General features: G+C 39.1%; 1 protein-coding gene across 18 annotated transcripts in view; it reads right to left on the reverse strand.

The window, feature by feature from the left end:
• The window catches only part of LOC119646678 (dachshund homolog 1), a 92,128-nt gene that overhangs the window by 38,547 nt on the left and 38,988 nt on the right, over positions 1-14,593 (reverse strand). For 4 of the 18 annotated variants that reach the window (XM_038047224.1, XM_038047223.1, XM_038047217.1 and 1 more), the window contains one exon: positions 12,176-12,193. The exons of the other annotated variants lie outside the window; for them this stretch is intronic. In XM_038047224.1, the coding sequence (XP_037903152.1) occupies positions 12,176-12,193 (18 nt within the window). The remainder of the gene's footprint in view (positions 1-12,175; positions 12,194-14,593) is intronic. 18 annotated transcript variants of the gene reach the window in all.

The raw sequence follows: 14,593 nt of genomic DNA on the forward strand, positions 1-14,593 counted from the left end.
TATCATCAAGCATTATGAAAGATGCCAAATCAATATCCTGGCGGTGGAAGAGACCAATGGAACATACAGGCTTAATTATACCTACCGAGTAGCTCGGCCGAGTAACTTCGATAAAGGGAATAAGTGATAACATTTGCGCCGAATAGGGACTTGTCAGTCATGTCGAGTGTTCCGCGTTATGATGGCACCGCGACATAGGAGAAGTAGAATGAAAAACATTTTAAACGCTATTGTAATTTACTTGTACCTCCATTATTATTGGAAATTGAAGAGGATATTGTCATTGGAGGAAAACGAATATGGACAAGACCGTGGCTATTAAATAGGAGCATGAAAGAAGGTCCGGATAGCTGAGTGGTTAGAGCACAAGGCTGTCGTACGGAAGGTCGCGATTCAAATCTCGCTGGCGGCAGTGGGATTTATATCGTGATTTGACGTCGGATACCAGTCGACTCAGCTGTGAATGAGTACCTGAGTCAAATCAGGGTAATAATCTCGGGCGAGCGTAATGCTGACCATATTGCCTCCTAGAGTCTACTGTAGTGCACCGTTACGGCCTTGAATGAAGTGCTCTAACACACTTCAAGGCTCTGATCCAATATGGATTGTTGTGCCAACGATTATTATTATTATTATGAAGGAAGGAACTGCAATTGTTTTGAGTTAATTTGAAACCGAAGACCTCAAAGAATACAGATCTTTATGAGGTTGGAAAAACAGCAGTTTGACAGTTTGCTTGATGCGATTGCTCCTAAAATTTCAAAAACGGATGTCGTTATAAGAGTCGCTTTCCCAGCAAAAGTTAAGTTGCAAATTATTTTATGCTTTTTTGCAACCAAAACTAGCTATCGCTTTTTGCAATCTTTCTTCAGCGTCCATGAACCAGATATAAGCAAATTTATTCCTAAAGTTTTGGATGCAATTCGCGAAAAATTGAAGGCCTTTGACTATAAGCAGCCGATTTGAAATCTCACAAACACTCGTGTGTTTTTTATTGTTCAATGAACTTCAGAGCTATTTCACTTGACAACTTGGACATTTCAAAATTCAGAAACATATTTTGATGTTTGATTGATTGAAGTGAAGAGTGATCAGAAAAAAGCGCGAATGATAGGCGCACTCTCCCGTCACTTCACCAGCTTAGTTGATTACACTAGTAGAGTGGAAGGCCGAGTGAATGTCAAGCGAGTGGGGGACCCAAGCCCGGCTAAAAGAATAGAACATGGTTTTATTCACTGACTCGCTCAAAATCGCCCATCACTGGGCCGAGTACTGTCTAGATTGATTACTCGGCCGAATGCACTGTATCGGCTGAGCAAGTATGACTCACTAAAAGACGAATTTTATACTGCTCGTTAAGTCAATATACACTCGCTCCCCAACCTCCCCCCCACTATGTGGTCTGCATCTGGAACTATTCTATGTATGTGGGTCTCCAGCAAGTAAAGAACGCTAACGGCAGAAGATTCTTAAAATTTACATACAGTAGAAACCTGGTCATTTCGTTAACATGTTCTTCCCATTAAAAAATGCATCTCGTCATATAGATGAACCAAGTAGCTCGTTCTCAATAAAAAGCGAGTGCGTCCACCCTCCTTAATGTGCCTTCATATCGAGGATCAGGTTGCAATAGCGACCATTTTTTTTAAAGACAGATATTGATGTCGAATAGCAAACAAGGAAAAACATAGCATCACCCCAGTCATCAGACATAACGAAAAATTTCGCGAAATGCGTCGAAGGGACGAAATAATAAATCCTGCTGAAACAAAACCAGCATTAAGAAGCCAGTACTGAGAAGAAATGGTACTGGTTGAAATGCTCGGTTAGGACAGTAGCTATGAGCACAAACGGGCAGGAACGTCGGTGTGAAATAACGAATGATTTGACGATCAACGAGAGCATAGCATTGGAGAGAAAAAGTAAAACACAGGAGCTCACAGGAGCTAGACGTGTGAGAAGTGTAAAATTAAGAAAAAATAAAAAATGAATAATAATTTAGAAGAGTTCAAGACCCGCTTATAATCTGACAAAAAAAATAACAGCAGGGTCTCAACCAAGAAGACTACATGGAGGATATTCGTCTCCCGACGAATTGCTCAAATTTATATGGGGGAGGAAAAGCATTACGCATTTACTATGGTATTAGTTTCGTGCATGTGATGCATGGGATGCAAACATACACAAGAAAACCATCTAGATGTCATTGACACACGCGCCAAATAGCTACCTCATACCTAGCCCGCTTATATGCAATGGCATTCTCTGCCGTCTAGAAGCTCGATTTGTTTCTCCTGTATATATTCTTGGTCTAAACCTAGTTCATTTCTAGAAGACGTCGGGTGTAGATAAAATATTTGTAGAACCCCCACCAGGCTAATAATCAAACTACAGAAAATGATAAATGCAGGTGAACTTCAATGTGAAGCATGAGTAAATGATCAGATATTATGAAGGATATGACGTTGAAATATAAAGTCTGCGAATTAGTTATACATACGCTACATAGTCCACCAATGGAAACATATGGTTACTCGACTGAGAAAAGATAACTATAGCATTATAGATGAAGATGAGTTACATCTCGTAGTTTTGACAAATATTGATTCGTTTCGTTCTTTTCAATTACCGCTTGGATATTATACATAATTATTGCACCGACTTCTATCAAGCAACTTCTATCTGTAATATAAAACTGTAAAATGAATACACTTTATCCTCTATCTACTGCTCCCTGCCTACACCCTTGCCGAAAATACGAAATAAACTCTGAGCAATTTCGATATGAAATAATAAAAACTTGTTTTTCCTATTCGCTGGTGTTGATTTATTTGTGCTGAAAATACCGATATTTCGGGAACCACTTGTTCTTTTCATCAGAGCCAACAAGTCTAAATTTCAAATAATTTAATCGCTAGACATACCGCTTAGTGACACTCAGAATTTCGATATTTCTTTTCGGGATGTAGGGTGGAAAAAAGACAATTTTTTAAGCATTTTTCTACAAGATACGGGCAATGTATATAAAATGAAAATTTGACAATATTCTAGAATAGATTGACATGTTAGCAATGGTTGCTGAAAATTTCAGGGAAAAATATTAAAATTTAAGCAACAAACCTCCCGAGACGCCTCCAACAGAAGTCGTTTTACGGTGACGGCTATAACTGACTCGAACTGGAACTGGAACAAAAAATATGAGTTTCCCCAGGTAACGCTGTCGAATTTTTCTTGTAATGATTTTTATATTTTAAGTAACACTGGAAAGTGGTTAAAATTTCATATCTCCATTAGTTTTACCCCATTGGCTCTAAAAACACGACATTGTTGGAAAAAATAATGGAGAAAAAATGCCAAGACTATATCCACACAACCCTGAAGCACAACCTCACTGCCAATTACAAATTGGAAAAAGACTAGTGGAAACTAGTTGATGCCTTATACGTCATTAAGAAGTTGGCAGGAGATATACGTGGTAAGTACGTCATTTCCCAAAGCTGAATTACCAGAGACTAGAGAAACCCACGAAATATGTTGAACAAAAAAGATCACAGAAATCTGAAATCTGCAGGAAAGCACGGAACATTGTTTCCAAAATGCGTGGACTCACCCATTAATACGATGTACGCGTCGGAAGTAAAATTGTCATTCGGATAAGCAAAGAACAAGGGAATTAAAAAATATTTTGTCGCGATGGATTTTCAGCTGGCAAAATTCTTCAACACTGTGGTGTATATTTACTACTTTTCGAAAGGTTGGAAACCGGAGATGTTACTATGGTCTCCAAATTCTTCAACTATCGGCCGAAAAGTTTATTTCCTACTTTATTGAAAGTTTTTAGAATATCCGTAGCGTTAAAAATTCAACCGGTCTTGAATAATCCTCCATTAGTTTTGATCCCAGAAAAAGCATTCCAGACCAAATCACTTTCACCACATCATCTCGTCACTAAGCCAAGCGTTCAGAGAAAAAACGCTGTTCCATTATTTTTCTTGATAATGCTCAGATTTTCAACAGCACGGCAGACTATTATATAAGATCATATAAGATTAGAAAACACCTGCCCGAAAATAAGTCCACTTTCTTGAAGCTTCACCTCAGAAGTTAGTGATTCCAAGCAAAATTTAAGACCTCTCTCATCTCATTAGAGTGGAAGTTCCTAAAGTAACATTCTGCCACCTTTATCCTTTATCCTTGTGGTTTCCAACTATCGATTGACGATAGTATTTCAATGATTGCTTTGGTAATTAAAAAAAAAATCCTGAGAATCCTCATAGAATTTCGAATACTTTAATGAATACGTCCAGCCACCTCACCTAACCCAGGAGTAGCTAGGTGGGCCCTTCTCTATCCAATTGACCTTCCTAAAATATGAAGAAAAGGTTAGAGGTCTTTAGTTTCACGTGTTCTGGAACAACAAAAAAATGAAGCATATTCTCAACTGGGCGAGAGTTTGTAGGACAACAATAGAATAGAATAACTAAGATGATTTTTTTTTTGACAAAATTCGTAAGTCATACCTACTCTTATCCTCCGCGTAACCTATCTACATATTTCATCCTTTTGAATACTTTCACCAGCAAAAATTTCAGTTTGACTTCTACATATATCACGCATATTCCGCTTCGAACTTTTTGCAATTAAATATACCAAACTACAATACGTGAGACTGAGACTGCTTCACCGTTTTACAATTCTAGTTTTCTTTATCCATCGTTTCAAAATTACTATAAATGAGGAGGAGGATGAGCTCTTAAAAATGAGTTGTAGAAACTTCTTAGATAAATAGATTTATAGATAGATTTTAACACTAACAGTTGACATGGAAGTCAAATTTCGCCATTGCTTTTGAATAAAAGCCGTCTTAGATTCGGTGTGCAAAGATCCAAATGTCTAAACATCAAATTACAGAGCCAATGAAGGCAAAACTATGCAACTATGTGAGCTGAAACCAAGATCCGTATGTAGCCCATTCCAAAGCTAACCAAATTCTGATGGAACTACACAACCATTGCAGGAGCCTCATCATTTTTTGAGATGAGTAATTTGCCAATAAAAACCTAATGCGAATCTTTGGGACCATGCAAAAAACTAATGACTTTGGAAAGAAAGGAGAATCGGTTAAATGAAAAACTAAACTTTGTAAATTGATGGCGGCCTTTGAGTCGCGAAAGTCGTAATCCTTTACCTTTAAATATCATTAAAGCTTCCTTTTTCCATGATTCGCATGGGGTTCAAGAGTGATGATTCGAATTTCCACACCGATAAAAAAATAGGTGTGACTTTCGATGACGAAAACGAAGCATACCGACTCAGAATCTAACTGATGCAACAAATCAAAGGTCAGTCCAAAATGGCATCTAAAGAACTTTACTCACACCCGTCGTCGAATCACTTTTGCCTCCTTCCGTTTCCATTAGATCTCATACCGATTTTTTCATATAACAAAATAATAGGAAGTAATTCCAGCTACGACAGAATGGCTAGGGGAGGAAAAATGCTAGAATGCATCACTTCTAGAATGCTCAAAACACAGTCTTCAGCCATTATTCAATATCACAGTGGCTAGGTACAAAAATTGTAGTTCTAAACCTAGCACTATCCTCAGTACAATAAAATAAAATTGTAGATATCTGGGAGAGAGAAGTAAGTGAAAGTAGAAACACACATTCAGCACTGCTGGGATGATTCCAACATAAATACTAAACTCCTTATTATCTCCTAATAGGAGGTTCCACGACAGGTTGACCAAAAAAATAAATTTTATATCATCACTGTATGTTAGACTATCCCCCTGAGAGGTGATCAAGCAGGAGGTGGTTCTGCCAGAAAATATTTAATAAAGTTGGTATTACCAAGTCCAACGGGCATTTTATCAACCATAACATTTGATTCTGAAACGTTGGCATTCAATGGAAGTCATTAAAAAGAGACAGCTTCCGAAATGGACCGAACAATCTAGCTCATTTCTTCAATTGCGTTATTAAGGGGAGCTAAACGCCCCTTGACTAGCATATTCTTGCCCCTATATGAGAAGGGTTGATCCGCCAGAAGTTCCAACAACTTGTTGGATTCGATAATAATAATAATAATCGTTGGCGCAACAATCCATATTGGATCAGGGCCCTGAAGTGTGTTAGAGCACTTCATTCAAGACCGTAACGGTACACTACAGTACACTGTAGGAGGCAATGTGGTCAGCATTGCGCTCGCCCAAGATTATTTCCCTGATTTGACTCAGGTACTCATTCACCGCTGAGTCGACTGATATCCGATGTCAAATCACGATACAAATGTGACTGCCACCAGTGAGATTCGAACCGCGATCTTCCGTACGACAGCCTTGTGCTCTAACCACTCAGCTATCCGAACGATTGGAATCGATATTTCCCCGATAATATGGTCGAAATCGCTGAAATAATTTAATTCTTCGATTTAGAGAAGGCATTTGACCCGCTACCACACAAACTTATCTGGTGTGCTATAAAAAAAAATTGTAGCAGAGAAAACCGTCTATTATGGTAAACCACTCAACCGCGATCGAAGGAGCCGAGTTCGTATGAAAATTATTCCGCGTCTCCGTCGTTATTCACCAAGGTAATGCGCCTTCATCACTCCCCTTTGTTCTCACTATGGGGTGACATAGGTTAATCACTGTTAATAACAGGAACTCTCCAAACCATTAACACTTTAAGTACCTTGAATCTTTTCTTTCATCCAATAGCAAACTGCACCACGAAGCCATCTAAATTGAATCATCGTAATCTGAATGAAGTGACAATGCGTTACTGGTTTCCTTTGCGATTGACCCCAAATACCAAAGGCAACCTTATATTCGATAGTGGCTTTCGACTTTTCAAAATCAGGTTCGCCACTTCTTTGCGTTCTAAGCTTAGTTCAAACTACGCTACAATTTGGGACAGACATGTTTTTCAAGCAAATGGTTTTCCCATGTTGGTTTTGCAACTCCAGCTCCACAGAAGCAGGCACTAGCGGGTAGGATGTGTTAAAAATATCCGTCTCTTTATAGTACTAAAAGGAAACGCACAGTGTGTCACATGTTTTTTGTACAGAAACACTCGCCGTGTTTATGATTTGACGTCAAAATCAACTCTTGTATCGCATCAGAATAAAAAACGAGGTCTATAATAGTTGTATGCTACAGGTAAATAAAGTACCTGACTAGGAAGCTACTAAAATGAAAGCAATGTCCCATCTAAGGCCCCTTGCCAGGAAAAGTCATTTTCATTTTACCAGGGATAAGATGAGATGGCGTTCTCTAACTTTTCTAATACTACATTTCCCATTTTTAATATTTTTTATATTCATGTTCCACGCCCCTAATTTTGAACAAAAACATGATCATGTCAAATGGACCAGAAAAATTCTTTATTTTAGACTACTCCGCCCATCTCCCTATCGTCTCATCTTCATATAATTATATAATTGATTGCCGTGTTTACTAGAACAACAAGAAATTCGAAAGTGTAGATGAGCTCAAAACTGCGATCCTTAGCGTTTGCCACCAAACCAAAAACGCCAGGTGTGTTCCTAAGGAGATCGATTTTTTATGATGTTCCCCAAAAACTAAAGGAAATTAGTTATCCATTATTGGTAAATTGTTGAATTGTAGTAACTCCGGTAGAAATGAAGTGAAATGGCGATACGAACCTTGAAGAAAAAGGAACGAATGGTTTGATGAAGAGTGCCAGCAGACTATCAATGAAAAAAACGCTGGATAAACAATATCAGGAGTGGGCCTATAAGAGTCAAACGAAAGAAATACATGGAACTGAGGATATGCTAAATGTTCAAAGGCAAAGTGGAAGATAAAATATTACTTGGGAAACCCAGAAACAGGCCAGAGGACCCATTGGACAACTTAAGTTACACGCCACTCGACGGGAATGGATGAAGACTTCGAGAGGCCAATGACCTTTAACGGACTGTAATGCCGTAAAAGGAGAGGAATAACTTCAGCGGAAATTGTTATGATTAATACATGAGTAGACATAACTATCACAAAAAGGATTGAAGATAAATTGCGTTGATCATTACGACATTTCCACCAGTATATAAAGATATAATTCCGACAAATTGGTTGCATTAGCTCACACTGTAGCCTCAACCTCAACCTCAACCTCAAACTGAGCATACCGCGTCGAACCCCCCGAAATGCCATTGCTGCCGCTTCACTGTTCTGCGTCATATATTATAGTTCCAGGTTGACTCATCCATCTTGGGATAGTAAATTCCATTGCATTTTCAATGTATGACCTACCCACTGTGTATTTTTCATCAACGCGTCAAGGGGTGAAGCTCTTCATTTGATATTGCCTCAAAGCAGAGTACTTCAACGACACAACGCAGACATAAATTGATGTAAACTTCGAGCTTCCGAGTAACAGTAATGGTATATGGTGTATTCCCCCATATTGTAGTACATAGGGAGCATTGAGAGAAAAAGAAAACATGGATGACTTTCCCTCAAATGGAACGATGGTGTAGGCTAGAACGCCAGATATTTTTTACGGGTATTGAATTGGTGGACCTCAGCGCTAAGACGGGATGTCGGAATTTTCTCACTAAGACAGGCCTAGACCGGACACAACACAATTTGGACAACTTCGGTGCCGTCGTCCACAGAAGCAACGCTTCCTAGATTGATAAACTCTTCGATTTTCTGCTCGTTAATGCAAAAATTAAGAGTGTTAGACTGTTGGTATTTAGTTTCAGTCCTACGATGCTTGTTTCCTTCTTCAAATCAGGAACTGCACTTACCTAATGGGATTTCACTTTAGGCCACAAATCCCAAATATAAAAACATAAAGTAACATATTTGCAAATAACCCCATGTAGAAGCCGTAACATTTTACCGAGAATAATTGCAAACTTGAAGTGCCAACTTTTATATATCATTTAAGGATGAAGTTCATGGGTGCGGTTCATCGAGCGGAGACACACCGCCACCGATCTCGATGGATAGTATTCCTCGTAACGCTTGATTTCAAAAATGCCTACAATTCCGTAAGATATGGTAGACATACTAGGAAACTCATTCCACATGTTGAGCTATCTCTTGCGGATATTGAAGGATTATCTGACAGAACGATGGGAATCACAGAGATCCCTCCTAGGGCCGGGCTTCTAGGGCGCTTCTACGGTAATCTGCTAAGACTCAACCAGCGATCAAATACCGTAGTTTAATGCTCAACTCGAAGCTGAGCTTCTTTGAGCAAATCAAAGCAGCTGCGGAGAAGGCTTCAGCTGGAGTCTCGCCCTTAAGTCGGCTAATGGCGAATGTTGGGCTGTATATATCTACCAGGGGACGTTTTTTATGGAAGCAGCGCAGTCCATTCTGCTCTACGACGCGGAAATATGGGCTAATGCCCTTAGTGTATCGCAAGCGCCTTGCCAGTGGAGAACTGTCCCTTAGTTAAGGAACGTAAAACCTTCTACAACCGCAAGAGAGAAAATTTAAGAGAGGTGGTTGACGGTGAAGAACGTCAACATTTACCGGGTGGTAACTCTCTTGGCGAAATGAACCAAGAGGCAGATTGACTGCGAGGCTCATCAACACACTGACCCGAAAGCATACAGCAGATTGAATATCTCCTTACCTAACTTCTAAGTAGCCATGAAGGTTTTCAGTCTAACCTACGCAATATTGGAAAAGCATGATTGTGTGTTTTGCAAAGGAGTGTGGAAGACAGGAGACGATGCACAACTTTTTCTCTTGTGACATTTGGCATGGGTTTCGTCAGCAAGTTTATGCAGACAGGGGAGCTCTCTCCATTTTTTGATAAAATTTGATGTCATTATTTAATGTAGTTGTCATACTCATGCAATTTTTCGATACCATTTTTATAGTACGATTTGCCATTAACCTCAAAATAGTCCTCAGAATCGACGGTTACCTCTTCATGGGTACTAAATTTCTTTTCAGCGAACATTATCTTGAGGTTTGAGAACAACGAAAGTCGTTAAGGGCCAGATTTAGAAAACAGGCTGGATGCAGAAGCAATTCGAAGCAAAATTCATGCAATTTTTCCATCGTTTTCATTGATTTCTGACATGGCGCATTGTCTTCATGAAATATATTGCCGGGATTTCATCCGTCAAACGTTCCAATAACGCTATGTAATAGTCGCTGTTGACGGTTTTTCTCTTCTCGAGATAGTCAATAAATATTGAGCCATGCGCATCTCAAAATAATGATGCCAGAGGCTTGCCAGTAGACTGTAACGTCTTTGCACGCTTTAGAGTCGGTTTACCACCTGCAGTCCACTCAGATGACGATCGTTTTGATTCTAGTTAGAAATAATGGAGCCATGTTTCGTCCTTGTCACATATCGACGCATAATTTCGGGTTTTTTTATGAATAAAGAGCTTCAAATACCGCTCAAAATCATCAACTCGTTGTTGTTTTTGGTCGATTGTGAGTTCGCGCGGCACCCACTTTGAAAAGAGCTTTCGCATATTCAAACGGTCATACACGACATGTTCAACACGTTCCTTTAAATATCTGTAACGCCTCATCTATCTCTCTCTTTGCGGACTATTTTGATGCTTTCGTCGCCTTTTGGGGTCCTTGGGGTGCTTCGTCCTCGGTGCTAATTTCGCCTCGATTAAACTTAGCAAACTACCTGTCAACGGTTGGCCTTGGCTTCAACGGTATTTTTTTCGCCAAAGAGCAATGCTTTATTGACACATCAAATTCCTTTCTATCCATTATATTCAAACTGCCGCGTTCGAGAGAAGAATCGTCCGAAGAATTTTTGGCCCCCTACATGAGGATGAACGATTCCGTAGCCTACATAACGACGAAATCTATGAGCGACACTATGACCGTCCGGTTGTGGATAAAACACCGCTCAATAGGTCACGGTGGGCGGGTCACTTAAACCGTATGGATAAGGATGATTCCACCCGGAAAGTCTATAAAGGCAATATCTATGATAGAAAAAGAAGACGAGGCAAACCCTGCCTAAGATGGAGCGATGGCGTAGCCAGGACGCCAGACAGCTTTTAGGGATATCGAATTGGTGGACCTCGGCGCAAAACCGGGATGTCTGGAGTTCCTTATTAAGGCAGGCCTAGACCGGATACCGGTTATTGCGCCGTTGATGATGATATTCAAACTAACGAAAGTGGCTTCACTCAAAATGTTCTATCCCACAAACTAACAATCCGATAGCTGTCAAATTTGTACACGTATCTTTTAAAGATTAGAGTTAAAAATCATATGGATTTAATACTAGCAGCGCCATCAGTATGTTAGCCTACGAACTTTTCTTGTTGCAAGGGGTTCCTTGAAGTAACAATTCCATTCCTCCTCTCCCCCCATTAGTGAAAGGAGTTTCATGACTTGCACCCTAAAATGGTAGAGCGAAAAGTCTAGCAGGAAGCAGTTTGTCAAACGGTTCCATGATAGTTCTCTGTTGACGGGGAGGTGTTTTGTTGGTAGTCCGTTGTCGTACCATTGTGGGAGTCCAGCATTCACCTCCCCTACCTCGAAACAAACAAAAAGTTGAAATTAGGAAACATTAAGACGATCTTCAGAGAAAAATGATGATGCAAAAGAAGCACAGAGAACACCTAAAAATGTGAGCATATCAGAAAACCTTATGAAGATTTTGAAAAATGCGTACAATGAGATTCATTCTCCTCCGCAAATAAACAGTGAAAAGAAATGTATACCTCCCAAACAGAGCATAGTCCCTTAGATAGCACCTCGATAAGAAGCATTCTGGCGTAAATATTACTGACTAAAAAAAGCAGGACCGACAGATATAGATTTGCTACTGTTATGCTGTAAATGACCGATTCTGCTAAACAGGGTATTCATAGTCAAAGTAAAAGTAACTAAAGAATTTTCGAATGATACTCTAAGATTCTTCGGGTTTCTAAACGCCAAACAGGAAAGAATTCACAGAACAATAGATGTTTTTCGGTTGCGCTGCTCAACTTGGCGAGCCATGCGATTCTGGCTTCTACCCAGCAGGGGCTTCGCCAAGTAGAGGCTTGATCTAACAATCAAAGATACAAATTCAGTCAATCTCTTTCCAGAATCTCATGAGATAAATCAAGATATAACATAAAATTCTACTATTTTGCTTCATAGCTACTTGACAGTTATCAATTATATCAGAATATAATTAAATATATCACCAACCTGCTCCACTTAAGCAATCTAAAAGTAGAAGAAAATCAGTATTAGATCAGCGCTAAATAATGGAAGAACGGGGCATTAAATCATACAGCGGTCGTCGTAAAACCAATTAGCATTCAATAACATGTTGTACATCAGATTGTAATAATGCTGCTAAGCTACCAATGGTTTGCAACTCAATTAACTAATGTTAGCGGAATATCTAAAACGAATATCCGTTTTTATGGAACAATTTATTTTTGCCAGTATTCTTTGAAGTTCGTAAGTCTGACAGATACGAATATGTATTCGATGAAAAAAGGATTAGAGCTTAATGTGGGGGTTACGCTTAGAAGGCCTACGAAACACCCCCCTACCAATATCTGTAGAAAGGATGGTAAATCTGAAGAGTCGCTTCTAAACACGGCCATGGCATTTATAGGCAGTCAATCGTTCTTTGATATGTAACTGTCAGTTTTGCAGAAGCGTTTAGATAAAGTCTGTAAATTTTCGAACAACAAATTATCAGGCATAAAATACAAATCTATGGATTTTATGATAATTTTCACACGTCGACGGCCGAATTACCTCATCCAAGCAGCACGAAACGCGGTCTTGGACAGTAAATTATTAAGTTTAGGTATTTGTGCCCAAGCGTAGTGAATTTCAAAGTTCAAAAGTTCTTATACAATATACCGTCTTCCTTTACCGGCAAAGAAAAATATCACATATATATAACATATATATTGGCAGTTGTGCGCTTCCACAAAGTCAATCTTCCAGTAGCTTCAAAGTAATCTTTATTGACACCACGAATGAAATACGATTCGGCGCTTTTTGATGTCTTCGCAGATTGCATGTATTTAAATCATCCCATCTACTGTTCCTCCACCATTTAACGACAACAACGAAGACGAAATATTCCACTTCCAAGGAAGAACTCAATTTCATTAAAGTTAAGTTACAACAGTTTTGTGGTCACCACAAAACGTTCACCTGGTGATGTCAGTTCAAAATATGACCGTGCGGTTAGAAATAATATTTTTTGTTTGAAATTTACTCTGCTTACCTGGGGTTTTCATTTCTTTTACTTGATTTTTCACTGTAGCCAAGGAGCAAGTACGCTTTATACTTATTAGATTCAGTTAAGTGATTGCTTGTTTGATAGTTCCATTGCGGTTTTCAGTCAGGCTGATTTCCATGCAGCGACCTTTCTAAGAATCATACGACGAAATAGGTGGAATTCATGCTACCTTGTAATTTAGCAGATGTTGCACAATAGAGTCCTTATTGTGACTGTTAGTTGCTGGATGTTCATCCATAATAAAAGGCAGAATTAAGTCAAACGCAGGTATTACACTCATGGTCGCCCGACCTGGTAAAATATAAGGCGACGCCAAGAGAAAACAGCGAATAAATTCAAAAAGGAACAGCGAGACAACGATTTTTTCCACAATCTAAATGACCTGGAAATGCATCTCCTAAGCAGCACAATCCTCTTAGAAAAAAAACACAAAAGAACCGATACCTTTTTTAATTTCCCATTTAAAACGATTTTCTTCTTCATTTAACCGAATAAACAATAACACCTGCTACGAGTACTACATGCGTGCGTATTAATGCGATAATAATTTGGGGAAAGAATCTAATGAATTCATACATAATCGGATCAAAGCTCTAGCCCAAGTGTAAATATTTTCCGTAGAGAATTTTCACACCCCGATTATTAGTCAAAGACAATTTCCAGACTATACTCGTACACGATGAAAAACCGACTGTCCTGTATCGCTATGTCCTCTTTACGTGAAATATAAAACACAGGAATTTTGTTCATGAGGTGTTCGAGTGTGTCAGATTGGGCTAATGCTTCCCACAAGGCAATAGCCTGAGCGGACTGTTCGACATGGCCAGAAGTGAATGGGACACAAAACACCTTTTCACACAATCACACGCACCATCTGATATCATTCGCACTTTATTAATTGAACGTTTTCTAAAAACGGATGTTGGAATCCTTTCATCGGCTCCGTCAACCAATCCACCCTCATTTTAAGCAAAGTTGGTTTGAGGTTTACCCATTTCATTTACATTTCAATGGTCTTTTCACTCATGAATTGGTCAGCGGATGCCACCCGCTAGTGCTAGGTAGCCAGCCAGCCAGCATCAATTTTATGTTGAAAAGGTCAGCCTTTGACAAGGATAAATATATTAGGGTCGGATTTCCCAAAAAAGCTTAAAACGTAATGATGCTTCAATACACTGGAAAGAATGGATTTATGTAGTAATTAATGCGACATTGATATATTGGTTGTGCTATGAATAATATTTATCAGATGGATAAAGTCTGGAAATAATTTAAGGACCCCACCTTGAAATTTGATGGCTTGTTGCTGAGGATATATTCCGATTAGGGAGATCATAAATATTATTGGTAGATATATA

This window comes from Hermetia illucens, chromosome 1 (genome assembly GCF_905115235.1).
Source record: "Hermetia illucens chromosome 1, iHerIll2.2.curated.20191125, whole genome shotgun sequence".
Lineage (NCBI taxonomy): Eukaryota > Metazoa > Arthropoda > Insecta > Diptera > Stratiomyidae > Hermetia > Hermetia illucens.